We start from the raw sequence: 27,913 nt of genomic DNA, 5'->3' as shown, positions 1-27,913 counted from the left end.
GGCTGGCGTGGGAAGTCCTCCGGGGAGCCCTCGCCACTGTCATTCTCGTCAGGACTGCGAGCGGTGGCAGTTCCTGCCGTGACAGCAGCGGTGGGGTCTCGTCGGCCAGGACCCACGCGGGCGGGTGCGCGTCGAGTCTGGGACCTTGCGCATCCTCCCGCAGCCCCTTTCATCCCTGCTCTGAGGACGAGCGGGGTCCGCTTATTCTCCGTGGGATGCCTTCCCTAGGACCGCCATTCTCCACCATCCTCCGCCCTGTCCCGTGTCACAGAGGTGGCCCCTGGCGACTGCACTACCCGGGCTGTGAGCAGCCCAGAGGGGCTGAGTGAGGGGATTTGGGGCACCGGGGGATTTCCACCCTCAGCTCCTGGCAGGTGGTCCCCCTTCCTTGGTCCCAGCTGTCTCTGGCTCTTGTGACATGATGCCCTCCACGATGCCCGCAGTCCTCGGGGCGACACCTTTCCACAGCTGTTAGCGACTTTAATTGAACCTCCGGAGCGAAGTCCATTTCCTGTTGAGACTTTAGCAGACGCCCACACCTGTCAAAAACAGTGCATTGCAGCGTCTTTATTCTGCAGGGGCCGTGGTAGGACCATTCTGGAAGGCGGTGGTGGATTCCTTCAAAGGCAAACACAAGGCCACCGCGTGGCCCAGCAGTTTTACTTTTCGGTGTTTACCGGAGTAAGCTGAAGTGTGTCCCCACGCAAAGACGCACGTGAATGTTCTTAGCAGTTTTATAATAGCCTTGGAAACTAAGAAACACCCTCCAAATGTCGATCGACACGCAAACGGATTAGCAGACCTTGGACTAACCGTATATAACGGAACAGTCAGCAATAAAAATGAGCCAACCGCGGGTCCTGGCGACCGCGATCGATGACGGGAGCTTCGTTTTGAGGAGGGAGGGCGGACACAGCGCCGTGCGGCACCCTCGGTCATCGCGAGAGCGCGCGGGTCGGGGGCTGGGGTGCCGCGCGGGCGGGCCGTGGGGGAATGAGCTCCCGGGCCACGCAAAGCTCCGCCGTGCGGATCGTGGTGGCGTTTACGTGAGCGTCGCACGTCTGTCAAAGCTCGTCCACGGTGCACCGAAAGTGGGGTATTTTCTAGCGCTACATCACACTTCGTGGGTTGATTCACGTTCGCGGGCCTTGTTGTTCCAAAATATTCGGGAAATGCAGAATCACAAAAAGAAGAACAGGACCCTCACGTCTTTTTAACCGAGATGACCACAGCTGCCAGCATTTCATGTTTCCTCCCAGTTTTTTTTTTTCTGTACTTAAAATTTCCACCCTCAACTGTCTTATTCAAATGCAGAAGAAAGTGAGTGGAAAGCCTCCATCAGGAGGGTGTGCGAGGTGACTTTACTGGGCCTCAGGGCGCCTAGGCGCTGGGGAGAAGGCTTTGTCCTGTTCACTCAGATGTATTGGGAGGAAGCAAAAATGTTTGGTGTGAAAGGGGGCGTATTGGGGAAACGGAGCGAGAGGGGTGGGGAGGGCTGCTGTGGGCTCCGAACCTCCGCCCATCTATCAGTCAGTTAAATATCACCGAGCCTCCGGTCCGGCCGTGGACGGGGCAGCATGGCTCTTCTGCTCCCGTGGAGTTACCTATCCTAGGGGGAAGCTAGCGGGATGAGTCGTCGTCACAAAAGCGAGGGCGACAGCTAATATTTACGGTGAACCTGCTCCGTGCCAGGTCCCGGGTTCGGGCTCATTTTTTTCTGTTCGAGTTTTTAGTACGTTGTTGCATTTAACTGTCCAGCAGCTCTTGGTAGGACTCCTTTTATTACTGAAGAAACAAAATGGTTTAAAGAGATGACGGCAAATGGGGACAGCCCTTGTCTGGGTTACGCCTGGACCAGGGTCAGGGAGGACTCCGGGGAAATGGCGCTGTCCCTGAGCTCTGAGGCATCATCGGAGTGTGGGAGACGAGGGGCCAGCCACAGAGGACCCAGGGAGTGGCTGTTTGCCCTCTGATAAAGCCAGTCCGCTGGGTCTGAGTGATAACTCCGCGGTCAGAAGTGGGCGGCGGTGCTGGGGGCGGAGTCCCGGGCAGCTGGGGGGTGGTGAGTGCCGCAGGCGCACCCCCAGGGAGGGGGCTTCCGTCCGGGACAGGGCAGGACTTGCTCTGGGGCGTGTGCAGCCTGATGTCCAGATGGTGGCGCTGAGGAAGGAGGTGGGCCTGGGGCTCGGGGGAGGGCCGCAAACGTGGGCGCTCCAGTGGAGTGCTTAGGACCTCTCGCGGTGGACCAGGTGGCCTGGGGGGACTGTGCCCAGGGAAGCGGTCAGCACCCAGGACAGAGCCTTGAGGAATCCCTGCAGCGCCAGGCTGGGGAGGAGGGGCCGCAGAGGGCAGCGCTTACAGGGAGGCTGACACCCTTGATTCAGGAGTCAAATCCAAGGGAGAAACAGTGGGATTGGTTGATCTGGGGTCATGCACCCACCCTGTGGCCCGTGGCCCGTGGCCCAGGAGAGCCCTGCACCTGGACTGACAGCCCCACGAGACTGCATAGAGGGAGGGGGGCTGGGTTCCCCAAGGACCAGGACCAGGGGAAGGGCAGCGGGGGCCGGGCAGGCGAGACCTGCAGGCGCCCTGTGCGCTGTCCCGGCCCGGCCTTGGCTGTGGCGAAGTCGGCAGCAGGCCTAGCAGACCACCCCTCCGAGCCCCTGCTGGGGGGCGGGGCTCTCCCCGTGCGCCTTTTCGAGGGGGTTAGGGGACTGACCTTGACACTGGCTTATCTCTGGGCCTCAAGAGGCACAAGAGGGTGGATGTGACTCATTGTCACGTCCAGAAAGGACTTGGCCTGGTGGCTATGTGCCCCCCCCCCCCCCGTTTACGAGCAAAGGCGGGCCTGGGAGTAGCAGGTGGCGTCCGTGAGGCGGATGTACGTCCTGCAGGCGCTGGGGGAAACCGAGCCCGGGGAACAGGCTGGGGGCCCTGCAGACGCTACACCCCTGGCGCTTCCTCTCACCGGGGCGGACTCCGAGGTGTCTCTGCCGAGGGCGGCGATAGTTAGGGGTGTGGGGGGGCGTGAACCGCTGTACCCCAGCTTGCCTCAGTTCACCAACACGGCCGACCGAATCGAGTGCCCTTAACACCATACCCCTAATTCGAAAAGAAAAGGCTAATTTGTGGGAATACGTAAAACACAGGAAAAAACGAGGGGCCCTCGCCGCCGCCCCGCGGCCTCTCGCCGGGGGTTTGCTAGCCGGGGCTCCTTCGGTCTCAAGAAACAAAAACCCCGTTCAGGGTGGTTTACGTCAGGGGGGATTTGTTGACTTCTACGCCCGAGTCACGTGCCCGTCCCTGAATCCACACCGTGTCCTGGCTCCTGGGTTGGGGACCAGGGGGTGAGGGCAGCCTTAGCCGCTCCCGGGACCCGGGCTCAGACAGCGGCCATGGCCGAGGCGGAAGCAGCAGGGCAGACACTGGTCGGGTGGAAGCCACGGCTGTCCACTAGGTCTCGTCCCCATGCGAGCGCCCTGGGGCCGGACGTGGCCGGGGGCGCAGGGGTGTCGGCGTTGTCGTTGAGGCCGTGGCATTACGTCTCACTGCCCCCCGCCACCGGGGCCTGATCGAAATGGAGACACGGGGTCAGGACCAGTCGCCATGCATTATCCAGACAGGCAGGACGTTCCCGGCCCAGGGACTGTCCCCCTGGGCTCTCGAGCAGAGGTGGGCGCGGGGGGCGGCCTTCTCCTCGCGGGTCCGTTTCCTTCCGGGGCCTTCTTTACCTCCTGCCGTCTCCGCCGCTTTTTCTCGCTCAGTGAAAGAAATCTGGGGACGTTACGAACGAAAACGGCCCTTTCCGGCAGTGGCCGAGCACGGCGGGCCGTGGTCTCCGCGGGCCCCTCTCAACGCCTGGCTGTCGACGGCGGGTGGAGTCGGCCTCTGCTCCCGGAGGTGCCGGGCCTTTCAGGGTCCCCCGTGAGGCGGGTGACGACAAGCCACTCAGACGGTGTGGAAACAGCAGGGTCGTCCTCTGCGCGTGGGGATGGACCAGGCCCTGGATGCATCCCTCTCGGGAAGGCGTCCCCGGGGAGGGTGTGCAGAGCGGCCGCACTCGTCAGCACGGCCAGGTCACCTGAGGAGGCTTTTAAACGCACCTGCCTGCAGCCCCTTCCAGCGGGCCGGACTCCTTGGAGGTGCGGCCTGAGCACGGACCCCGGGTGCCTGGCGTGCGGCCGGGGCTGGTCGCCAGAGGCGCGGCGTTGTGTCACGTGAGACGCACAAGTGACAGAGGAGGTGTCACTCCGTGGGGAGCCTCAGGCTCGCACACGCGGAGGACCCCCGAGACACTGGGGGGACGACCGCTCCCCCGATTGGGGAGCGGAGCGTGATTTGCAACCCCGTGCTCACGAGTGATGTCGCGCCTGGACACCCTGCGCGTGGGCTCACAGAGACGCGCTCTCGGCATCGTCAGAGCCGCCGCGCGGGGCGGGGCCTGCAGTGAGCCCACACTTGGCCTTCTCCTTCCCTCATCCGTGGGTAGCGACTTCCCAGCGCGAGGCGACCGAAGAGCCCATTCATTCATTCATTCATTCGTCATTGATGCATTCGCTCATGGTTCTTTGGGAACTGGGTGTGAGCGAGGCACACACTGGGCATGTTAATCTGGTCTCGTCCTCACCGCCGTGTGGGACCGAGCTCTGCCCCGTGGTGGGGACATGGTAGCTCAGAGGCAGTGTGTGACCAGGGTGACCAGCTAGAATCGAGCTTGTGCACGGGCAGGCTCAAGTATCCTCGGCCTGCACAGAGCTTCAAAAACGTCCCGTCGGCAAACCGGACCAGTGGGTGGGGCCTCTGTCAGATGGAGCCGAGTGTCCCCGGGACAGCCACCACCCTCCCCGGCCGCGTCACCCCAGGAGTGCCTCACTGAGTCACAAGTCCTGGCCTCCGTAGGCGTTCGGGTTTGTAGTTCCTGCATCATGGGAGGCGACCCCTGCCTGCCCCGCGGGGCCACCGAGCCGCGTTCCCCTGGGAGGTGCGCTGTTTCTGTTCCCATCAGGCCGCGGCAGGGTCTGCCGGCCGGAGAACAAGCCACCTCCGCTCGGACTGGCTTCACGGGCTGCGTGCGATGGGCTGTCGCGTGGATGTGTTGGCAGAACAAATTCGCACCGTAGGAAGTGAGTGACATGCATCATGGAGAGGGATGGGCGTCCAGCCTGGCAGGAGGGTGGGGCCGTGGAGCGGGGAGGGGGCGAGAATCCGGGGGGACGGGGGGTTGCAGTGCGCCAAGGCCGCAGCACCTGGACTTGGCCCGCCTGGCTGGGGCTGTCCGGAAAGACCATCTGTGACACGTGTCCACGATGGCAGTTCCCAGTCACACGTGGCTGTTAGGCGCTTGCAGTGCAGCTGGTATGAATGAGGCACGGAATTTAAAATTCCGTTTAATGAACGGGGATTCGACAGGCCCCCGTGTGGCCGGGCTGGGCACTGCGGCTGCAGGCTGCCGGTGAATGGGACCTGCGTCGCAGCTGGGTTTTTGGGGGGTGGGTTTTTGGGGGATGGCTTTTCCGGGCTGCACGGGGCAGAGGGGAGAAGGCGGGAACAACACAGACAAGGCCGAGCACCCCGAGGCACCGGCCGTGCCCGCTCACCGGGCTGGGCTGAGCTCTTCCCGGCTGGCAGCAACCCCCCGAGGGAAGTCCGCGGGAGAACCACACGGCAAGGTCGACGGACTCCCTCAAGGTCACCCGGCTCATGAACAGTGGCGCCTGGTGTAGAGCCCGGGCAGCCCGGCCGCACAGCTCACCCATGAAGCCCCCTGTCCCACAGGGAGGTGATGAGCCTCGCTGGCGTCTGTCTGACCTTGCACCCCGGGGACCCTGGTCCAGGACACCGCGTGTGGGTTTCGTGGTGACCACGCGACGCTGGCGGCCTCATCTCCTCTGTGCTAATGGAAACCTCGGTTCACAGAGCTGTGCCCCCAAGGCGGACACTTCGGTTTCTAGGGGGACCGGTGACCGCTCCCTTGCCGAGTTCCGCGTCTGAGTTGCCGGGGACAGTGAGGGTGCCATGGGGGGGTGGGGTGGGGGGGGGAGGCTCAGGAGGAAACAGCTCAGAGCGAGTCCGTGGGATGCGGCAGCTGACGGGAAGCGGGGGCGGGCCCTGCTGGAACAGCGAGATGAATGACAGGCGCCCACGCCACGCACCGGGCTGGGGGGCGGGAGGAGGCGCACCTGGCTTCCCGTCCGCACCGTGGGTTGCCCCCGGCTGGACGGACACCGGGGCGCGTCTGTGCTCTGCGCACCCGCCTCCTGGGTGCAGGCGAGCACACGCCTTCTCCCCCAGCACGAGGAGGCCCCGGGGTGCGGGGCGGGGGTCGCGGCCGTGAACGCCCTGGCAGGCCCGCGCCCCCCCGGCCAGGCCGGGCATCGGCTAGAAGTGGCGACCAGGCCTTTCTGCCCTTGATCAGGGGGGACGACTCCGGAAAGCGTTTGGGGAGGCCCCAGCCCGTCTGGGACCCTGAGCAGGAGCCCTCGCAGGGACGGCCCTGAGCCGGGAGGGAGCGGGGTCCTCCCCGGACACCGCAAGGAGGAGGCGCACGCTCGCGGGTGCGGCTCCGACGCCCCTCGCTCCTCCCACTCTGTGCGTGTCCCCTCTGGGGCGCGCAGCGAGCTTTTAAGCGGGAGGGGGGGGGCACCGTTATTCCCAACCTGGGTAAGGAAGCCAGGCCCGGAGAGGCGCGGTGGTGGGGCCGGCCTCATTCATGCACAGGCCTCCATCCTGGGCCGGACCCCTGCAGATGATGGCTTCGTTCCTGAGAGCGGCCTTGCCCAGGCCTCCAGGGGAGTCGAGAGCCCAGGAGGGAGCCGAGAGCCCTGTACTCTCCCCTCCCACCACGGATCTCTGGAACCGGCGCTGTGAATTCTGTCGCACGTTGACAGGGACTTTGGAGCAAAGGCCTCCCGAAGATCAAGCTTTCCCCACAGACCCCAGTGAGCATTGGGTAGAAGAGACAGATCAACCCCAAAGAGAACAGATAAGACCCTGAGGGCTTGACTTAGTCCTCTCTGGACTGCAGCGAATAAATTCGAGCCCTGAGTTGGACCTTTGGGGACCAGGTGTGGCGTGAGGAAGAGTTGGGGCCCAGTGCTTTCTTGGGGCGCACACTCCAGACGGGCGCCTGGGGCTCTCGACTCCCGTTTTCTGTTTCCGGGGTCGACTGGGCATTTCCGACCCTCGGCCACCATGTGCGCTGGTTTCCTGTGGCGGCCGTAACGCGTCACCTCAAGCTCGGTGGCTTCGAGTGACACCAACTTACGGCCTTACTGTTCTAGCGGTCAGAAGTGCGATGGTGGGTCTCGGGCCGAGGCCGAGGTGTCGCCCGGCTACGCGCCTCCTCCAGGTCCCCGGACAACGTGTTCCTTGCCTCTCTGGCCGCCAGGGGCCACCGTGCTCCTCGGCTTGTGGCCGGTCCTGTCCAGCAAAGCCAGCGCTCCATCCTGTGCTTCTGTGGTCACCTCCCCTCGTCTCCCGCCTCCCCCGATAGGGGCTCTGGGACCACGCGGGCCCCCCAGGATAATCCAGTGCAATCCCCCATCTCAGGGTCCTTAATCGCACATACCCGCAAAGTCCTTTTTGGCATGTAAGGTGGCAAATTCCAGAGAGTAGGATGAGGGTGTCTTGGGGGAGGGTGGGGGAGGCACAGGGCCAGCCTGCATCTTCGGGACCTCACATGTAAGCAGGGGCGGGCGGAGGTGGGTAGGGCTGGGGGCCTTTAACCTTACTCTCTGCTAGGGCAGAGTGGTAGTTTCCATCTTCAAAAGGGCATGCTTGCCTGGCCCTCAGACGCTGCCATTGCTCACCTGGCCCCTCGGCACCTGAGTTCGAGACCTCACAGTGCACGTCGTTCTTTCCGATGAAGGCCACCTGCATGCGGGGGCTGCAGGCGGCAGGCTTTCACTCCTGCCGAGAGAGGAGTTGGCATCTAGGAATTCTTGGCTCTCACCGGGTACCTGTTTGGTATGTGTTGCCTCTTATTTAAGGAAAGCTGGTCTTACCCTGAATTTGCCAAACAGAGATGAGGGGGCGTTCATTTGTATCGCAGAGGGATTGTTTGTTTCTTTAAATAACCAGCCCTGCTACTTTCCTTTAAAGGGTTTTTAGTTAATGGGAAATTTGATTTGCACACAGCGTAGCATCGGAAGCTCATCTGTGGTCCAGCCTCTGCTCCCAGCTCCCCGGTAGAGTCTGTGGGACTGTGGTCAGGCCGCTCAGCGTATCATCCACCTTGGCTGGGGAGGGGGCTTTATTTTTGTGGCTGATGAGGAGGCTGCCTAAGGGGACCTTGTCAGTGGCTGACTTGCTACCCCACGCGTGGGGACCGGCCAGCAGGGAGACAGGTGTACGGTCAAGCGGCTGGGCTTTCTTCTTCTCCTGGGCTAGTGATAGCCATTCTTTGTTCGTTCATTAACCCAATGTTTATTTACCACATACCAGATATGGACCAAGAGTTAGAGATAAGACCTAGGAAACTAGAAGTGACCCCCATCTCTCCCTCAAGAAGAAGGGTGAGTGAGACCATAACAAAGAAAGTTCTAGAGTATAGAGCGACTGCTTAACAACAGGAGAAAACAACTAAATAGTTCTGTGTCGAAGAAGGAATTAAAACCCTAATATGCGGCATGGACAAATTAGAAATTTACAACGCCAATGGCACTACCCGCAAGAGATCGGGTGCGGCCGAAGCCGTCCTTGAAAGCTTTTTAGCCTTGAAAATCCTGAAATTCTTAACGAAATTTTAAGATTCTAAGAATGGAAATAAATAGCACAGTCCATCCGAGAAGGCAGCCGTTGCGAGCCCGGATTAACGCCCTCGATCCCGGGCGCCTCACCGCGGCGGGAGCGCTGTGCCCACCGCGCATGCTCCGGAGGCGGAGGCCGGTGCGCCCGGGCGCCCGAGGCTGCACGTGGCGCGCGCGGGGTCTCAGGCCGCGCCTCTGGCTGCAGGACGCTGACCCCTCCCCAACGACGGCGCCCACGGGAATGCGAAACGCAGGTGCGGTGAGCGGGAGAGATAAAAGTAGAGAGAGCAGCTCGCGGAGTCGGGATGAACGCAGTAGCATTGATTATATCTATCTATCTATCTATATATATATGTCAATGCTATATATATATCTATATATATATATGATTTACTTCTTTAAAATGCTAGGGTAATAAAGTAGATGGGAGACAGGAAAAAATGAAAAGAGAGACCAGCTAACAGTACTGCATGGAAATAAAGCCGAGACGGGCCGATCATCACCCGAGTCGGGACCCTGGAAACCCATGGAGGACAACGCCGTGAATGGTTTCCGAGGAAAATACAGATTCTTAAAGCCGAGAAGGCAGGGAGGGAGAGGCGAAGCCGGCCAAGGCTGGGACCAGGACGGGACCGGCTGCCATCGTGCCTCTCGCCCCCACATCTTGTTCAGAAAGTTCTAGGTAAAAAATGTAATCAGGCTGCGGAAGACGCACACCTATCAGCAAGGAGGAAGATGCGATTCTCTACCTGGAAGACTCGAAGGAAGCAACTGAAAACTCAGAAACCATTACGAGTTTAAAAAAGTGCTCACGAAATAAATCTACGGCACTGAAAATTCATTGCTTTCCCATCCGAAAGCAATATCCAGTTGGAAAACAAAGTGGAAAAAATGTCACACTCACAATAGCATAAAAGAGAGACCCCCTCAGATGAATGAGAAACGTATAGGATCTATGGAGAAAATTAAACATTTTTTCGGGAGACAGAAAATAAGATTTTCTGCAAGGAGTCACCCTATTTCTGATAGAAAAACTCATCGTTGTAAAAGTGTCAATTGTCTTGGATTTAATTTCTAAATCTAAGACAATTTCAGTCAAAATCTCAATATATATACATATATACACACATATATATGTGTATATATGTATATATATATATTTTTTGCGGGATGAGGGTCGACTACGTTACAATTCTAATAAGACTCTAAAAGCTCGATCAACCAAATCAAAGTTCGTTTGGAAGAACAAACATGCCGTGACTGCCAAGAAAATGTTGAGATGGAGGACTCGCCTTGCCAAGATGAAACTTATTATAACGCTGCTGTAATTAGAAGCTATACTGCTGTAACACGAGACAGATCCGTGGAACAGACGGCCCCGAGACAGACCCCAGCATGCATCATTATTCAGCATATAATAAAGCTGGCATTTGAAATCAGTGGGTGAGGGATGAATTATTCAATAAAAGATGTTGGGACGAATGAATACCTGTTTTGGGGGCGAAATGGCAAATTAGATTCCCACGTCACGTTCGATACCACAAAATCCCAGAGGACTAAAGAGTTTAAAATGCAGGTGATGCCTGCTAAAAGTAAAAAACAAAAACAAAAACAAATAATATTTATATGGAATGGAGTTTGGGGGGGGGTTCTTTAGAAGTGTGTTTGGATCGTTTTCTTTGCCTAGATTTTTCTTCTGTGGTCTTCAAGTTATACATAATATTCCTATGCTCATTCTTAATTGATGACACACACACATTCAAATCTAAAATCTCCTCTGTTCGTTTTCTCGGTATCTGCAATTTCCTGAATAAGACAAGGCTCCCGGCATATTTCGGTCTGACAGCCCCGCTCCGCCCACCCCTCACTTTTTACTGCTCAAGTCACCCCTTCCTTTCCCACTCTTGTCTCCCGCTTTTTGGCGGTTGCTCTGCAGGGTGCGTTTGCTCTGGCGCTCCTTCCGTGGGAAGCGGCATTTCTACGTTCTTGCATTCTGAAAACGTCCTGACTCTCCTTTTCTCGGAACGCCGGTTGGGCTTTGTGTGAGGTTTTGGGTTCAAGATGAACTTCCCTGAGCCTGTGCAGATATGGCTTCGTCATGCTCTAGAATTCAGAGTGGCGGATGAGAAATCCGATGTTGTAATTGTCTTCGTTCCTTCGTTGCTAATAGGCCCTTTTCCTTCTTCCTGCCCCTGGTGGACGTGTTAGAACGCTTCGCCGTCTGTCTGTCCTCCCCTGAACGCCTTTTAGGGGGAGCTGAGACCGTCTGGATCTGTCTTTCATGTCTCGCCTCATTTCTTCTATTCTTTCTTGCACTTCTTGCAGAATTCTGGAGAATTCCCCCAGTTTGGACTTCCCATTTGCTAAGTCCCTCTCGGGCTGTGTTTGCCTGTTCTCAGCCTCACCGCTGAGTTTCCCATTTTTGGCAATCACGGTTTTCATTCCCTGATCTGTGTTTCTCTTTGGCTCTTTGCTTCGTCTCAAAGTTGGCTTATTTTGTCTACGGCCACGCCACCCTGAACATGCTCAATCCCGTCTGATCTCGGACGCTGAGCGGGGTCGGGCCTGGTTAGTCCTTGGATGGGAGGCCACCTAGGAAGACCAGGTGCCGTAGGCATGAAAAACTTTTAAAAAAATACAGGATTGTAAGCTGACAAGGTCCTTGCAATCTGTGAGGTCAACCAAGGGTTCCCTTGCCTAAAAAAAAAAAAAAAAAAAATTAAAAACAACAACAACAAAACAGTCGGCTTATTGTTTCTCATTGTATAACTAATGCATACTCATTGTGAAATTTCCAGCAGTACAGAAAAATGAAAGGTTGAAAGTAAAAATGCTCTGCCATCTGCTGCCCAGAACTAACCAGCACTGGCCTTTCACGACCCTGCTCAGAGCAATCACAGCCCCCCGACACCCCCGCACATGTACTTCGACACAACTACCAAGCATGCGCTAGCTATAAAACACAAAAAATGGTACAAGAAAAAGAGGAACGTAGATAAGAAAGGACCCCCTGGGGCCCAGCCGTGAGGGTGTAAAACGTTTCCGTGTGATGGGAAACTCCGAACATCTGGAAAAGTACGTTGCTGTCGCGTGCTCCCACGTGTCCCTCGCCCGGGCCCTGCAGCGACCACTCGGGACGAGTTAGTTGTTTTCCGCCTGTCGCCGTCTCCTTTCTCTTCATTTCCTGCCATATTTCGAAGCGAATCCTTTTGTCCGTAAAGATTTCACGGCGTCTCCTCAAAGGGTAAGAGTTCTTTTTAACAAAAAGATTACCGCGAGACCGTGAGGACACCCCGAATTATAATTACTTGACGCCAACAACAGTGATCCCCTCCTGCCGCGAAGAATGAGTACAGCCGTCTCGCGGATGCCGTCTGGTGGTTTTTAAACTCATAGTTTGAATTAGGATCCAAACAAGGTATGTGGGTTTCTTAAATCTCTTCGACTCTGTAAGTTTCTCCTCTGCCCCCACTTCATCCTTCTTGTAATTTCCTTGGTTTGAGTTTTTAGTCATTTTTTCTTTCTGGAGCAGTTTTGGATCTACATAAAAATGGAGAGGAAGACAGGGTTCCGGCGTAGTTGCTCGGCCCCGTTCCGGTCCCCCTGTCCCGGTCGTCAGCGTCCCTGGCCAGAGCCGGTTTCGGTCCCCTGCACGGCTCTCTGTCCCTCGTGCAGTTTATTTGTTGAAGGAACTGGCTGGTTTTCTCGGCGTTCTCTGTGTTCGTGCGCACGCGTGTGGGTGCGTGTGCACGGGTGCGTGTTCTCGCCGCCTCTCGGTGGTGCCGTTTCATCCGTGGCACTGCCGTTTGTACCTCCTGTGCGCTGGAAGCCGGATCGGGTTGCTGGACCCGGTTCCGGTTTGGTTACGTAGCGACGCTGCTCCGGGTGCCGGGCTCCTTCCTGGCCCCGCCGCCAGTGGGCAGGTGGTGGCGTCTTTCCGCGGTGTCACCGACGGCTGCCGCCCAGGCCCCTGGCGTCCCTGGGGTCGTCTTGCGGCTTCCCATTCTGCTTTCATTCTCCGTAGGAAGACGCGGAGCCTGGTCCTGCGGCGGGCGCCTGTCCTGTAGGGACCCACAGTCCAGGCGCTCTGTGACTTGAACAGCAACACTGTAGCAAGATTGGAACGTAAAGAAGCAGTTCCATTTTATTCTCAGTCTGCCTGTCCTCTCCAGTGATGTCAGCCCCAAACAGTGGAGCCGTCCCACAGATGCAGCTAACTCAGACGTAGTCAAATGCACGTGTGCGTGCATGTGTGCGCGTGTGTGTGTAATGATGAAACTCCACAGCCGATTTCTCCCTCCCACGTCGAGGACGCGGCTCCCGGGGGACACAGGGGCGTGGGCGTGCCTTTCCTGCCCATATCCGCATGCCCTTCGTCATGGGGACAGGTCCCTAAGTGTGATGCCAGAGTTTAAACACACGTGTTTCTTAGGCCTTGCCAACCCTAACTACGAGCCCGCCACATCCCATCCAAGGAGGAGCGAGGCTCTGCCCCCAACACGGCCACCTGAGCGATCTTCACGGGAGTGTCATTTTGAGCCTAGGTGGGCTTTTGAGCCCTAGTTAATTTTAGAAGCGTGGCCAGTCTGCCAGTCACTGCACCCATGTGCCCAAGAGTTTGATTTCCATGGAGACCGCGGTGCAGAAGCCAAAGGCGTTGTGTGTTTCGGAGTAAAGCCGTTACGTGTCGCGAAGTCCAGGTCTAACCATCTCTTTCTCCCTCCCCCCTCCCCCCCCCACGTCCCTCCCCCACGACCCTCCCCCCCCACGTTCCCCCCCACCCCCTACCCTTGCTCTCTCTTCCGCAGTCTGCTGTTTCGTCGTGCACAAGCGGTGCCATGAGTTTGTCACCTTCTCCTGCCCGGGCGCTGACAAGGGCCCCGCCTCCGACGTAAGTAGCGGGCAGCGGTCACCCCTCTTGGTCCACAGTGTCTCCTCTCAGGTGAATGTGACAAAAAGGTCGGGATGCTCTCGCCCCCGGCCATGTGGTGGTCCTTACGGCCGCTGAGATGTTTCTCGTTTTAACGGAAAAAAAAAACAAAAAAAATTTTTTAGTGGGGGTGTGACTGTACGGGAAACCAGCTGGTTCCCCCGCTGCGATTTTGCTAAAGGTCTTAACGTTTTTTAAACGGACTTTATTGGGGCGACATTGGTCAATGAGATCAGCCGCAGGTCGCTTCGGGGATGTCTTCACCTGGGCAGCCGAGGCGCGGGCAGGGGCGGGCGGGGGCCGACCTGTCACAGCTCCTGTGGAACGTCCCCGGAAAGCTGCCTGGCACGCTGCTGCTCCTCCTTGGGGACTATGGTGCAGGGACCCAGGAACTGGGAGGAAGCGAGTTTATCCTGCGACCGTGCGCCCCAAAGCACGACTCCTGGGGGGCGGGACGCGGGATACTGCTGGATAAAGCAGCCAGATAACTTTTGTTTTAATCATTATGGATTTATTTTAACTTGGATTAGGAAAAAAAAACAAAAACAAAAACAAAAAAACCCAAAAAACGTATCCAGAAACGGGTTTGCACTGATAGTAGGAATGTGAAGTTTCCTACGTAAGTAAAGGTATTTAGGTTACCAACCGTGTTAGTTTGTTGTAATAATTTTTTAATCCTTAAGATGAAAAAGGGCTAACAAAAAAAATAAAAACGATAAAAAATAATAAACAAACAAACAAAGGGGTCGAGAGCAGGACTGAAAACACGCCGTGGGCCGAGCCTCTCGCTGCCCAGCGCGTCTGCGCGGTGGTGAGCGGCTGGTCCCTCGGCCTCCCTCCGCCCACAGCGAGCCCGGCGCGCGGCTGCTTTGCCCCAGACCTCGGGTCCCACAGGCCCAGCGCGCCGAGCCGGAGGGCCCGGCGGCACGCCCCCGCGTGGCCACTCGCCGCTCCAGCACTGGGACCGGAATGAATTAACATTTTTGTAACGCTTGGTTTCCATCCAGGAGGGTCTCCCCTGCTGAAGAAGGGATAAGGGTCCCCCTCCGACCTCCCCAGGAATCATAGCTAATAATGACCGACTTTAAACCAGGTCGGGGAGAGGTGGTGGGGGTCGCGTTGGCTTTCCCTGTTTCCTCATCGTCGGATGTGATGAAGAAACATTTAAAAACGGTAAATTCTGTATTAAATGTGGAGGACTTCATCAAAGGGAAGTAAAAGAAAATTCAGAAACAATATATTTCACGTTTATATATTAAAAAGAACACGTAGATACAAGTTACTGTGTTTGAGAATCTGGTGAAAACCGATGATTTTCTAGGAAATTTTAAGTTTCTGATTTTGTCCCAAGTAGAAATGGAAAAGTAGAATTGGCGAATAACTGAGAGAGAGAGAGAGAGAGAGAGAGAGAGAGAGAGAGAGAAAGGGAGAGAGAGAGAGAGAGAGAGAGAGAGAGAGAGAGAGAGAGAGAGAGAGACTAGAACATTGCCCAAGAAGCGTTTCTTCTCCCAAGGCCCCAGACTGATAGGCTTCCTGGGGAAATTATTTTAAACTTTAGAGAATAAAGGATTTCTGTTGGTTTTAAAGTGGATTGGATCACAAAAAAAAGTAGAACTTCACGATTTTTTTAAAATCAAAAGTGAGAGAAATCCAACTCAAAGTAGTGGCCTGAAGAGACGCTCGTGGGAAGGTCAGTGGGAGGGGGACCGGGCTTCGGGGACGAGTGCGCGCGTCACATCACGCAGGGGACCAGGCCCCGCCCTGCAGGACGCTCCGTCACCTCACCGCGGGCTCCCCCAGCCGCCTCTGCCCCGAGCTCCGACGACCGGATGCTCGTTCTCCAGGGACTCAGGGTTTGGGCTCGAAGGGGCCGGTGTCAGCTTGGGCCGGCCACACGGTTTTGGAGCCAGTCGATGGCTCGTCCCAGAGTGAATGCATCCCGGTCACCAGCACCCCAGAGGCCCTTCTCTGCACCCCGCAGACGCCCGACTCCACCCCTCCCGGCAAGGTCGCCAGGGCCCGGCCCCGCAGTCACGTTCCTGCCCCCCGCACCACCCCCCCCCCCCCCGCCGTCCCCCACAGCGAGCTGCTTGTTCTGATTTTTTTCCCCCGGAACCTCGCGCTCCCGGGGAGGACGCGGGCCCTGCGCGCTCCTGGCCCGGTGCCCGCAGCGCTGGACAGTACGGCCGCCCTGTCCGGCCACTCTGCCCAGCGTTCCGTCTGTGGCCGCGTGACCTTGCAAGGACGCTCGCCCTTCCGCTTGTCCACCTCCGAAGGCGGGCAGGTCAGCGGCGGGTCAGGCGTGCAGGGGGACAGGGAGTGTCATCCGGCACCCGCGCGCCCTGTCGCGAAGGGGACGCCTCTGCTCAGCTCTGTCTCTCTCTCTCTTTTTTTTTCTTTTTATTCCTGCTTTTTAAAGGACCAAGGTTCACACTTTCCAATTTGTCATGGGAAGTCCGAATCTCCTAATTTCAGGTGTTGAGAAAGAATTCAAGAATCCCAGCGGAGGGGGGCGGGGCAGGGGGGACGGAACTGTCAGCGGAAATGTAGGTTTGGTCCAAACAGCCTCCCCCGGGAGCGGGGAGGAGCCGCCGTGCTGGCGGGGACTCTGCAGGCCACTGGCGTCCCCCTTTCCTGGGGGCGTGGGCGAGCTCGACGCTGGGGGCCGCTCGCCTCGCTCGGACCCTGGACCGGCCGGTCGCGGACCAGCTGCCGCGGTGCCCCGCGTCTCCTCAGCGTGGTTTATGCCAAGCAGCTCCCCACCTGCGACTCGCGCGGCGCCTGCGAAACCTTTTTTAATGTCGACAATCCTTCGGGGAGCGGCCGTGTAAACACGTTATTCCCTGTGTAGGGGGCTCGACCTTCAGCATAAATTCCCAGGAGAGGGAGACCAGTCCGAAGGGAAAGCACATTCGTGCCTTCGGTGGAGGGTGTCGCAGCGTCCCCGCGGGGTGTGACGAGGTGGCGAGAATGTGTGTGTCTCCGCCTCGGCGGCTTCTCGGCCGAGCCCGTTGGGACGAGCACCGCGAATTCCGATTTTAAGAGTTGTCTCTTTCATCTGAAGGTGTAGCGGGGAAAAAAAAATACAGTTTGCACATCGATTCCCTGAGTTCACGCTCTCACGGTTTCATTTTAAATTAGGTTTTTTAAAGTAAAAATGGCGTGCCAAGGTACAGACAACGTGAGTGAGAGGTGTCACAGGTGGTGGGTGGACGTGCAGAGCTGTGATGGCCAGAAGCGTGGGGACGGCCACCGCGGTTAACTTTCCTCTTTGACAAAATCGAGAGCTTGTCCGGCTCATGCGCAGGGCGCTGGGCTGGGGGCGTCAGCACCCCAGCAAACCGGTGTGGTGGGCACTGTTCTCATGTCCATGTTATGGACAAAGACCCGGAGACCCAGACAGGTGACGTCGGTTGCCTGAGGTCACACTGCTGGCCGCAGAGCGTGTGCTCTAAGCCTCTCCCCGCCCTGACGGTGTTCCCGGCTGGCACCTCGCCCACCTGCCCCCAGGGCACCAAACCTGCAGGGACTCCGTGGCCTGTGATCGGCCACACAGCTGCTGGTCCCTCTGCCGCTGCCTGGCGCCGTGGGCATGTGCTTCCCTGGCCTCCACCCTGCCTCTCAGCTTCCCGCGGCTCGGCCAGATCTCAGCCCAGCCGTGAGCAAAGTCACGCGGCCCGTTCACACCCAGAGGGGCCTGTTTTGACTTAGAGGTTTAAAGATTTTATTTTTTGGTTTCTGATCTGGCTTCCTTCCTCCTCAGCGGACTGTGCCTGGCATCGGTGATGAACAGAGATACTGAGCTGGACCTCCTTAGGTCCTGGGGGCTGGGTACTCACGGTTTTGGGGGTGGGGGAGCCCTGAGTGGCTGGTCACTGGCGGGTGCTGTGTTTGCATGAGACACAGGCTGTTGTCATCTATAAGCCCCTGTCAGATGGGGGACCCTCTGGGGTCCTCGCTGCAGGCGGGAGTCGGGAGGCTGGGGTCTCAGGTGGGGGGCTCGCAGGCACCGCGAGCGGGAGGGGAGCGGCCAGCGGCCTGAGTCCTTCGCCCACCGTTCATCAGGCACCGCGTCTGGGCCCGGAGCTGGGGGCCGACCGCGTGCGGGCGAATGCGCCCCCCTGACCCTGGACCCTTCTGTCTCGCCCTCGGCCTCAGGACCCCCGGAGCAAACACAAGTTCAAGATCCACACGTACTCCAGCCCCACGTTCTGCGACCACTGCGGGTCCCTGCTGTACGGGCTCATCCACCAGGGCATGAAATGTGACAGTGAGTGCCCCCGCCCCCCGCCGTCTCTGCCGCTCGGGCTGCTTCCCCGTGGGTTGGGGGTCCCGAGTCCTGAGTGGGCTGGCGAATAACGAACCTCGCACCCCAGCATGTAGCAGCTTCAACGGTGACCACTGGTTGGGGCCGTGATTCTGCAGGGCGGTCCTTTGGGTCTGGGCCGGGCTTACCCACGCTGGGAAGGTGGGTGGGCGGGTTGGCTGGGGCCTGTCTGGGCCTGGGGGGCCTGACCCGCATGTCCAGAAGGCTGGGCGTCATCTGGAGGATGGGGATGATGGGGCCACACGTCCTGCACCCTGCCTGGGTCTGCTTACAAGCTCACACAGAGGTCGTAAGGTTCCGAGTGCTTTAAGAGAGCAAGTCCCACTGATCACAGCAAGTCGCATGGCAAGGATCACAGTCAGTGTGGGAAGGAACCCTCCACGGGTGTGGACGGATGGGGCTGCCCCTGCAGCCAGGCCCGCCACAGCTCCCACCATCGACGTGCAGGCCCGAGCCTTCTTTGCTCAGAGGAGACCCTCCCGCACCCACGGGCTCACCCCGGGAGCGGGAGGGGACCGGTTCTCTGGCACGGCCAGGGCGGGGGAAAGCAGGTGGGCAGCACTGCTCTTGGCAGGCGTGGGGACGGTGCCCCCAGGTCAAGGCCGGGGGTGGCTGGACGGGGGGGAGCGGGGGCTGACCCAGGGCCCCGAGAAGGGGCCCCCTGGGCACACCCTGCCCTGGGGGTGCCCGGCAGCCCCGTTTCTGTGGATATCCGAAACAGAGGCCCATCGGCTGACTGAGCTTCTCCCCCAGCTTCTCAACCTGGAATGGGACCCGCATAGAGAACGCTGGGTCTCCATACCCCTTCTGGAGCAGCCACCATTTTTCCTGGAGACTTGGGGGAACCCAGCACCCACTGAAACACGCGGTTGCCCTGGGAGAGTGTGCAGGGCGGGGGCGCTGTGGGCCACGTGGCTCCAGACATGGGGGGCCAGATGCAGTTACCGTGTTCCAGGGCACTCCTCGCCTCTAAACCCTGTCCCGTGGTTAGTTGCCATGGATACTGTGGAGGCCCGGCCCAGATCCCTGCAGGCCCGCGGGCCCAGCCGCTGTGGGTGCACAGACCCCAGGCGGGGAGTTGCCCTTGGGGTGTCATGGAGACGGGCGCTGCTTGGCGGGAGGTGGCAGCGGCGTGGGCAAAGGCCCAGCCCCCTCGCCTCCGTTTGGGGCAGCGGGGCGGGGTCATCGCGCCCAGGTGCCCCCCGACGGTCAGCCTCGGCCCTCAGCTCGCCCAGCGACCACACACTCGCCCTACAGCTGCTCGCAGACCCCTCCTCACACCGTTTTCAGGGACCCCACCCTGTTAGCGGTCCATATTAAAATCGGGATGTCACGTACAAATCAGCTTTCCCGCTCATCTTGACGAACGGGATGCGGGGCCGCCATGGGCACACGCTGCCCGCGGAGTGGCTGCTGTGTCCTCCGGTCAGCTGAGTCCTGTCACCCCGACTTCTGTCCCCACTTGTGTTATGGGCACCCTGGCTTTGAAGCTGGTGACCCTGGCTTCGGAGCCCGTGGGCGTGTGCGGGGTGCACCCCTAGCCCCGGGGGATGATGGACAGGTCCCATCTCCTCTGTCCATCAGGGCCGGGGGAGGAGCCGCAGGAGCCCGTCTGACGTGACAAGGCCAGGGCAGGCTGGCTGCGCCCAGCTTGGGGGTCTCAGCCACCTGGAGCGGAAGGAGGGGACGGGAGGGGTCCCCGGGTGGAGAACAGGGCCAGCCTGACCCGCGCCCCTCCCGCCTTGCAGCCTGCATGATGAACGTGCACAAACGCTGCGTGATGAACGTGCCGAGCCTCTGCGGCACGGACCACACGGAGCGCCGCGGCCGCATCTCCATCAAGGCGCAGATCGAGAAGGAAGTGCTCACCGTGGTCGGTAGGTGGCGCTGCGGCCCCGCGCAGCCCGTGCTGTGTCTGGGCGGGGCGTCGGGGGCGGGGCGTCGGGGTGGGGCGTCCAGGGACTGGGTGTCGGGGGGGGGGGGGGGGGCGGGCTGCTACCGTGACACTGCGACACTGCCTTCGGCCCCCGGCTTGCAGCGGGCCCTCCTGCAGGCACCCTTAGCATCACCCTGGGTGTCCAGGGGGGCCAGCGCCCCGCCTCGTCATTTGGGGCGTGCTGCTGCTTCTTGGAAGCAGGCAGAGGTGGGATGCTCCGTTCCTCCCCTGACATTTCCCATGCGAAGAGCAGTCTTGATGCTGAACACCGCATCTGGGAGAGGGACATCTTGGGGAGACTGGGGCGTGGAGGGGGGTCTCAGCGAGCACCCCTGGGGGCCGCCCCCGGATTTGAAATACCTTCTCGCACCTGACGATGGTTAGGCGGGTGCCTGGCGGTCGGTTATTCTCCATACTTTGGGCACTTCTGAAATGTTTCACAATGAGAAGGGCTGTGGGGCCGTGGTGACCGCTCGCTGGACGGGAGTGGGGGCCGCAGCCCGTGCGGGGCCCTGATGTCCCCGCGCAGTGGGGGGCTGTGCCCAGCCGCAAACCAGCAGGAACCAGCACCGAGCGGGCCGAGACGGGGGGGGGGGGGGGGGGGGGGGGGGAGTCTCTCCCCAAGGCCCGTGCCCCAAACTGCTGTAGACGTTATGGCTCATCAGCATGAACTTGGTAACTTAGGAAATCTGTCATGTGAAGGATCGATCTGGCACAGACCGGTCTGTTTCTGAGGCCCTGGAATAGCTCGTAGCTCTGATGGGCCGAGCCCAGGGCGGGGAGGGGGCCTTCCCTCCCACGGGTGAAAGTCAAAGGAGAGCCCCGTAAAATATAATCCCCGTTTTGAGCCGAGGTTTCTGAATCCTGGCGGGCGGTCCATGGGATTGCTTTTTCCTCCAAAAGGAAGGCAAGCAGCTGTCTTCTCTGCCCGGGATACTGGGGGGTCCTGGGGGGAGAAGCCTGCAGCCACAGGTTCAAATATATAGCTAGTTTTCCCCATCAACTGTCTGAACTTCCTGGCGCTGAACGCAAAAAAAAATGAGGCCCTGCTGCCCTCTGCTGTCACATTCTGGGAACTACACCGGCTCAAATATATTCATGGAACCTTAATGCAGGTCATGGTGTATTGAATTAAGGCTGTCAGCAGGGATGGGCCTCATTGAGTGTGCAGTGCTGGCCTTACGTGCCATAATGCTCTCAAGTTCCCACCATGGGTGGCGGTGATCGATGGTATGCAATGTATAAATGTATCAAATCCACATGTACGCTTTAAACTTATACAATGTTGCATGTCAGTTACATTTCAATTTAAAGAAGTCTTACACGTTATCTCTTTCAGTCCTCAGGACAACCTTGTGAAGTCCTCAGGACAATCTTGTGAAATATTTATTGCTCCCATTTTATGAATGAAGGTACTGAGACTCAGAGAAGTTATGCTACCAAGGGCTTATGCCGTTAATAATAACGATAACAATAACAATAATAACAATAATACAGTAGCTAACATTTAGGTTTTTAATGTGTCAATCCCTGTGTAAAGCAGTTATAAGCAACGTCCTAAATCTTTTTCAGCAACTCTACTGAGCTGAGTGGGAACAGACCGACTGAGTTACTTCATCACATAGGTCGGTTTGACCCTTAAGTACGATGTCCGAAGTCACTCTTCAGTTTAGTTTCCTGCACGCACCCCCACGCCTCCTTCATTCCCTTAGCTAAATTGCCTTTTATGGGCATTCCTTGGGGAGTCTTTGTTCCATCTAGTGCAATGCAGTGTTCTTTCAAATTCAAGGTCAAACTCTTCCCCCTGCATCACAGACACGCTGCACGTCTTGATCACAGCCGATGATTCTCAGGCAGTCCGAGGACGTGCCTGTGAGTAGGGGACATAGTCGTTTCCCAGAGCGGCCCTAATGGAGTGCCCCAAACTGGATGGCTCAACAGGACAGGCATCTGTTCCCTAAGTGTTCTGGGGGTGAGAAGCCTGGGATCGAAGTGTCGGCAAGGCTGGTTCCTTCTGGAAGACTCTGCGGGAGAGTCTGTTCCGTGCCTCGTGCCCCTCTCTCTCAGGTTCCGGTGGCCGCCATCGCCTTCGGACTTTCTTGGCTTGTAGACACGTGACTCCAGTCTCTGCCTCCCTCATCATGTGGCCTCCTCTGTGTGTCTCTGTGTGCAAATGTCCTCTTCTTATGAGGACATCAGTCATTGGGTTACCACTATCCCCACCTGGTGTGAGCTTGTCTAACTTGACCAAGACCTTATTTTCAAGTAAGGTCATATTTACAGGTGCCAGGGTTAGGCCTTGGATATGTCTTTGGGGGAGGGGAGGATGCAAGCCAATGCAGAACAGGGGAAGGGAGGAAAGTTGGGGTTCTTTAAAAGTGAGGGGCAGCATATCCGCGTGCTCAGGGTTCTGAGAGCGTTAATTCCCAGCTGCCACATCTTAATCACACTTTGAGGTTGGATGAATGGGCTGATTCTGGCTCATCCCATAGAGGCGGCGGCGTCACCATGATTCAGAAGAGGAAACTGGGGTGCACGGAGGCTGGGCAGTGCCTGGTGTCACGTGCAGAGCAGGGGCGAGCACCGGGGCCCCCCGGCTGCGGGTCGCTCTGCCCTGATAGTGCCCCTTCCCCGTGCCGGGCACAGATGGTACTTGGTCAGGCTGGTTGATTGAGCGATGATGGAAGAACCCGACGCTTTGTAGTTCTCTAAAAATAGAGTCGAGATGGAGATTTTTGTCCCAGTGATTTATCGGGGCTGCTCGCAGGAGAAGAGGCGTGAGGCCAGAGTGGGGAGCGAAGGGGGGGCCGTGGTCTCCGTGGACCAGCGTCGGCCTGGTCCCGTGGGGGTCCAGATCCCAGCACGGACCCAGTCCGTCCCGGGCTGCTCCGTGAGGACCGGTCAGTGCCGTGGGCTGCATCGTCTCCCCGGATCCATATGTGGAAGCCCTAAGCCCGGGGGTGGGGTGAATCATCTCCCCAAATCCGTCCATTGAAGCTGGAAGCCTGGTGAGGTGGTATTTGGAGGTGGGGCCCGTTGGAGGTTGGGGTTAGGTGGGGTCACGAGGGTGGGCCTCGTGGTGGGGTTCGTGGCTTTGTATGAAGAGGAAGGGAAAGAGATGTCTCTCTCCCCTCGTGTGAGGGCACGGGGGAGGGCTGTCACCAAGGACCCCGCTGGCTGGCACCTTGATCTTGGACTTCCCGCCTCCGGAGCTGTGAGAAATCAAGCCTGTGGCTTAAGCCCTGCCGTCCACGGCTTTGACGGCAGCCTGAGCCGGCGCAGTCAGTCTGCTGTGGGCCACGGGCATGGAGGAGGGAGGGGGGTGTCGCCTCCCACGCTCGGCGGCTTCGTGTGGCGGACGGCGGTTGTCTGGACCTGTGGTGACTGTGAGTCTTTAACAGCCAGTGCTCACAGCACCCAGAGAACGAGTCCATCGGCTGGCACGGAGGGGGGCTGGGCAGGGTCCAGCGCGCCTGGCTGTTGCTGTGATCTCTGGGGTCCTGCTTGGGACTCCGGGCCCCTCCTCCTCGCTCTCAGCCCGCTGGCGGAGCGAGACCCTCCCACCCGGGCCCGGCCAGGGTGTCCTGTGCAGTTCGTTGGGTTGCCTCGGTCCACCCCGCAGAGGCACGGTCACCGTAAGACCTGCCGCTCACCGGGCCCGGACACTGCGCCCTTTGCCCTGAATGTCACATGCACTTCGGCAGTCGCAGCCCGCCCAGAGGCCGCCCAGAGGCCACCTGCTTCTGACAGATCCGACCTCCTCAGACGCCCGGGCTTTGCGTGTGCTGCTGGGGACGGCCCGTCGCGGTCAGCATGGGCATCCGGTCGCGCTTCCGCCAAAGCCTCGTCGCCGGTTCTCACCGCCCCCGGAGAGGCCGGATCCGCCGTGGTGGCCTCACTGTTCACGCTTCGTCCTGTCCCCTTTTCCTTTCGCCGTCCACCCTCTCCAGGCCGCCCATTCGGCCCCCTCCATCTGGAGGGTGACCTTCGGCCTCTCGCCTCCTCCCGGCGGCTTCCTCTTCCTGAGGGTCTCAGCTCCTTTTCCCCATCGGGGAGGCGTCTGCGGACCTGGCCCTCTCGTGGGGCCCCTGGCGTCCTGAGCTTGACCTTCTGTCTGCTGCGGTTTTCTGTGGGGCCGGTTGGTGTCTGCCTCTCCCGCTGGCTGTAAGCTCTGTGTCCACTGTGGCTTCGTCACTGTCCCCAGCCCCTGGCGTGACGGCGCCACTGCCTGGTGGCATCAGCGGGTGTGTGTGAGAAGAAGCCGCCACTCGAGAGTCGTGACGGGCGCGGGGACTTCACAGATGTCCCGCACGTCGGTGCCTTTGGGAGTCGGGGCTGCAGGTCAGCGGGAAGTCTGTTCCACACCCGTGTCCTTATAGGCAGGAGACCACATGGAAAACCTCAAGGTCCAGGTCCAAGGCCAGCGGCCGGTATTGCTGGGACTGGGACCCGCCCCTGGGGCCGCGATTACCTCGCTTTCTGGATAACGTAGAACAGACACAGAGCAGAGGGACCGGCAGGGTCACGGGGAACCGTACGGTCATCGCGGTGCACTGTGGGGGTCGTGGGCGCCGGGCGCATGAAATCAGGAGCCCAGACCAGAGTCGCCGGGTGCCGTGTGGTTCCTGAAGGCCACATCCTCACCCACCGGGCCCCGTCTCGATTCGGCGGCCTGGCGGCCCATTAATTCCCATGCCACCTGCGTCATCACCATCTGCAAATCTGTAACTATATCCACATCCCTAACAACGTCTCACGAAAGCCGCGCCGTCCCTAAGAAAAAGCCCGAGGAGCGTTCGCGGAGGTTTCTCTGTGGGGCCCCCACTCCACGTTCTTGCCGCCGCACTGTGCCGTGTGAAACCGGCTTCGACCGAAGCAGCCCCCGGGGACTTATCTGCTCCAGTCTCATGCCCTTTAAACTCTTCCCAAGACCCGACGTCCACACATCGGAAGGAGACAGCGCCGAGGAGACGTAGGTTCTCGGCAGGCTCCTGGGGGCAGGTGAGGACCAGCGCGGCCCGTCCCCTGGGTTCCGAAAGACGTTCCGAAAGCACTCTTAGCGGGAGGACAGTAATGCCGAGGCTCACGGAGGCCCCTCTTGTCATTCAGGGAGCTGTTTCAAGGGAGAGAAGGCTGTGCCATCTTGGGGACTCTTGCAAGGGGGAGGGATGCAGGAAAACCTGGGGGGGCCTTCCACCTCCATATCCGGTTGGCTGTCTTCCTCCTGAAGCCAGTATGGCAGGATGGGACCAGAAGAGCAGAGGGCAGACCTGCACTGCCCCGAGGGGTGGGGCGGGGGTTCGGGTAGTTTGCCGTGATCAGGTGTTTACGGTGTGGGAACGGTGGCATGTGACAGGTAGCAAGGCCGGATAGGCTCAGTAAGCATGAGTGTTTGTTCGTTCCTTCCGTCACTCATCCATCCTTCTACCCACAATCCATCCTTCCATCCATCATCCATCATCCATCCATCCATCCATCATCCATCCATCCATCCATCCATCCATCCATCCATTCACCACTCGCTCATTCTTTTATTTATTTGTGAAGGGCCCATTTGGATCCAATGACAGTGAGATCTAATCTCCTCCCCCTGCCCCCCCGACCCCAGCCCCGCAGCTCACAGCCCAGGCAGGAGGCAGTCACATTGCATTGCGGCAGGGCAAGCCGCACGATGGCCCACGGGTGCTCGCAGAAGGACACCTGGGCTGTCCGAGGGAAGCCCGGCTGAGCTGGGTCCGGAGGGGACTCGGCAGCTTTGCTTCAGGGTGGATGGCCAGAACGCCGGCCGCGTTTGCCAAGCCCTCGTCGTGGGCCAGGTGCTGTGCTGACATCGCCTTGCCGGTCGGCACGGCAGCCCTCTGTCCTAGGCGTTAATATTACCCCCACTTACATGCGAGGAAACTGAGGCACAGAGCCAGTTATGTAACGTCTCAGGAGCCGCACGGTGAGGTTGAGCCCAGGCCGTCGACTGAGCCGCTGTGTTGCAGGCGGAGGGGGTACGGTCCGGCGAGCTCAAGACCTGGGGCGGCGGGCGTGTGGGACGCGGTTAGCTGCTCCGTGGGTTCCGATCTGAGCTCCTCGAGAACCGGCTTCTCATGCCCCCGTCACTCACTCATTCACCCTTCAGTGTCCGCTGAGTCTCCACTGTGTGCCGAGCGTGTTCTGGACACTGTGGTCCAGCAGGGGCCAGGACGAGGCTCTGCACGGCTGGACGTCGCAGCGGGGGGTGGGGCGGCCTTACTGGCTCCCCAGGACCCTCAGTGTCGGGTCTCCCCTATCTCAGCCAGGGGGATCCCCTTCTTGCCAGGTCGGAATCCACTGTTGCTTCCAGGACACCGTGTCCCCAAATGCCCTTCTGTGGCAGGGACTCCCGTCTGAAGGCTCTGAGTCCGGGGAGTTTGGGGCAGAGACAGAGTGACCTGAGGGTCGTCCCCTTCACGCACTTCTCCTGACCTGGTTTCCTGCTTCTGTGGGGACGAGAAGAGGAGAGGGAAAGGAAAATGTAGCGAAGAAAAATCCAGAAGGATTAATATTCCGAAATATGTCACTCGGAGGTGACTCAAAGGCAGAGTATTAACCGATCATGTTAGGCCACGAGGGCCCACCAGGGGGCAGTCTCTCCCTCGGAGCCGGTCCCCAAAGAGGCCACATCACTGTCACTGCCCGCAATGGCAGCGTCGCAGAGCGCGGTCCCTCCTCCTCCGCCCCTATTGGACAACTGGGCCGCCGAGGCCCTGAGAAAGAAAGTAGCGTCTCCAGGCCACACGGCACAGAGCAGGGAAGGGGCCCTGCCTTATCCACGACTGGCCAGCGTGCGTCCTCTCCAACCTCTCAGTGTGAAAACCGTCCACCGCGCAGCCAAGCGGAAGGGCTTGAGGGCGCGCACCCACGTGTCCGCCGCAGGTCCTGCCGCCAGCACTTGCTGCTGACCCTTCCCGCGCGCTCCATCTGCCAGTCGTCACGTCGTCACGTTTTTGATACATTGCAAAGTAATCGATTAGGCCCCGCCCCCAGGCGCTTCAGCAGACGCTGCATCGGCTACAAGTCGTAACTTAGTGTCAGCCCCCCTCAGGGGCACGCACGCGTCCCGAGTGCGAGACGGCTGTTTCGTCGTCGCGTGTCCCCGACCCCTACCGAGTCCGTCCTCTGCTTTGCCGCCCCCAGGGACCTGGCGAGAGCTGTGAACTGCACCGTCACGGCGGCGCCCCGGGGGTGCAGGCGCGCATGCGCCGCGCGAATCGGGGCGCCGGGGCTCGCGAGGTTCCGCAGGCTGCACCGCGCTCAGCAGTGGTCGGGCTTTCAAAACGGAGTCGCGAGGCGGCGACAGGGGTTTGTGGGAAACACGGAGCTGCGTGCTCGTTGGCGAGAAGGCCCCCGAAACAAGCGCAGTGGCCCCTGCGTGGTTCTGCTTCTCTGCCTCTGTCCCCCGAGCTCAGACCACCTTCTCCGCGGTCCCGGCTGCTTGTCCACACGGCGGGGCCGGTCGAGGACCCCCGCCCGCCCTTCCTTCAGGGCTTTGGCCTGTGATGTGGCAGGCGTGAGTCTTGGACTCTGAGTTGGGGGCGCTGAGGTCTTTCTACACTGTGTTCCTTCTCTTCTCCCGTGACTGTCTAAGCCCCCCGGGAATTATCAAGCCCAGAGCACTTCCCGAGGCCCCCGAACCTGGGCACAGTCTTGGGAAGTGCTCCGAAGGGGGCACTGCCAGGACCCGGGGGTTATGACATGTCACGGCCTTTGGGGGGAAGTGGCCCAGCCGCATCCATTAAAGCATGTCCACATACGCACGCTGGACTCTCCCGCGACCACTCCAGGAGTTTCCTCTGTCGCAATAAAGCAGCAGCGTGCAAGGAAACAAAACCCGGAGCCAGCATGTCTGTCCGCGGTGGCCAAGAATGGGGATGGCCTCGTCAGGGTGGCCCTGCGGAGCTGGCCAGCCTCTGCGTTCTGTCGACATGGGAACCGCGGTCTCAGAC

At 59.3% G+C, this 27,913-nt stretch overlaps 1 protein-coding gene and 1 pseudogene across 2 annotated transcripts in view; both read left to right on the top strand.

The window, feature by feature from the left end:
- PRKCB (protein kinase C beta) overlaps nucleotides 1-27,913 on the top strand; it is a 193,083-nt gene that overhangs the window by 87,118 nt on the left and 78,052 nt on the right. For both annotated transcript variants that reach the window (XM_016155513.2, XM_016155512.2), the window contains exons 3-5: nucleotides 13,556-13,638; nucleotides 17,836-17,947; nucleotides 19,753-19,881. In XM_016155513.2, the coding sequence (XP_016010999.1) occupies nucleotides 13,556-13,638; nucleotides 17,836-17,947; nucleotides 19,753-19,881 (324 nt within the window). The remainder of the gene's footprint in view (nucleotides 1-13,555; nucleotides 13,639-17,835; nucleotides 17,948-19,752; nucleotides 19,882-27,913) is intronic.
- LOC118607401 lies at nucleotides 11,246-11,364 on the top strand (annotated as a pseudogene).

Source organism: Rousettus aegyptiacus, unplaced genomic scaffold (genome assembly GCF_014176215.1).
Source record: "Rousettus aegyptiacus isolate mRouAeg1 unplaced genomic scaffold, mRouAeg1.p scaffold_m13_p_8, whole genome shotgun sequence".
Lineage (NCBI taxonomy): Eukaryota > Metazoa > Chordata > Mammalia > Chiroptera > Pteropodidae > Rousettus > Rousettus aegyptiacus.
Note: the sequence above shows the minus strand (reverse complement) of the source record. Positions and strands in the feature narration are given on the sequence as shown.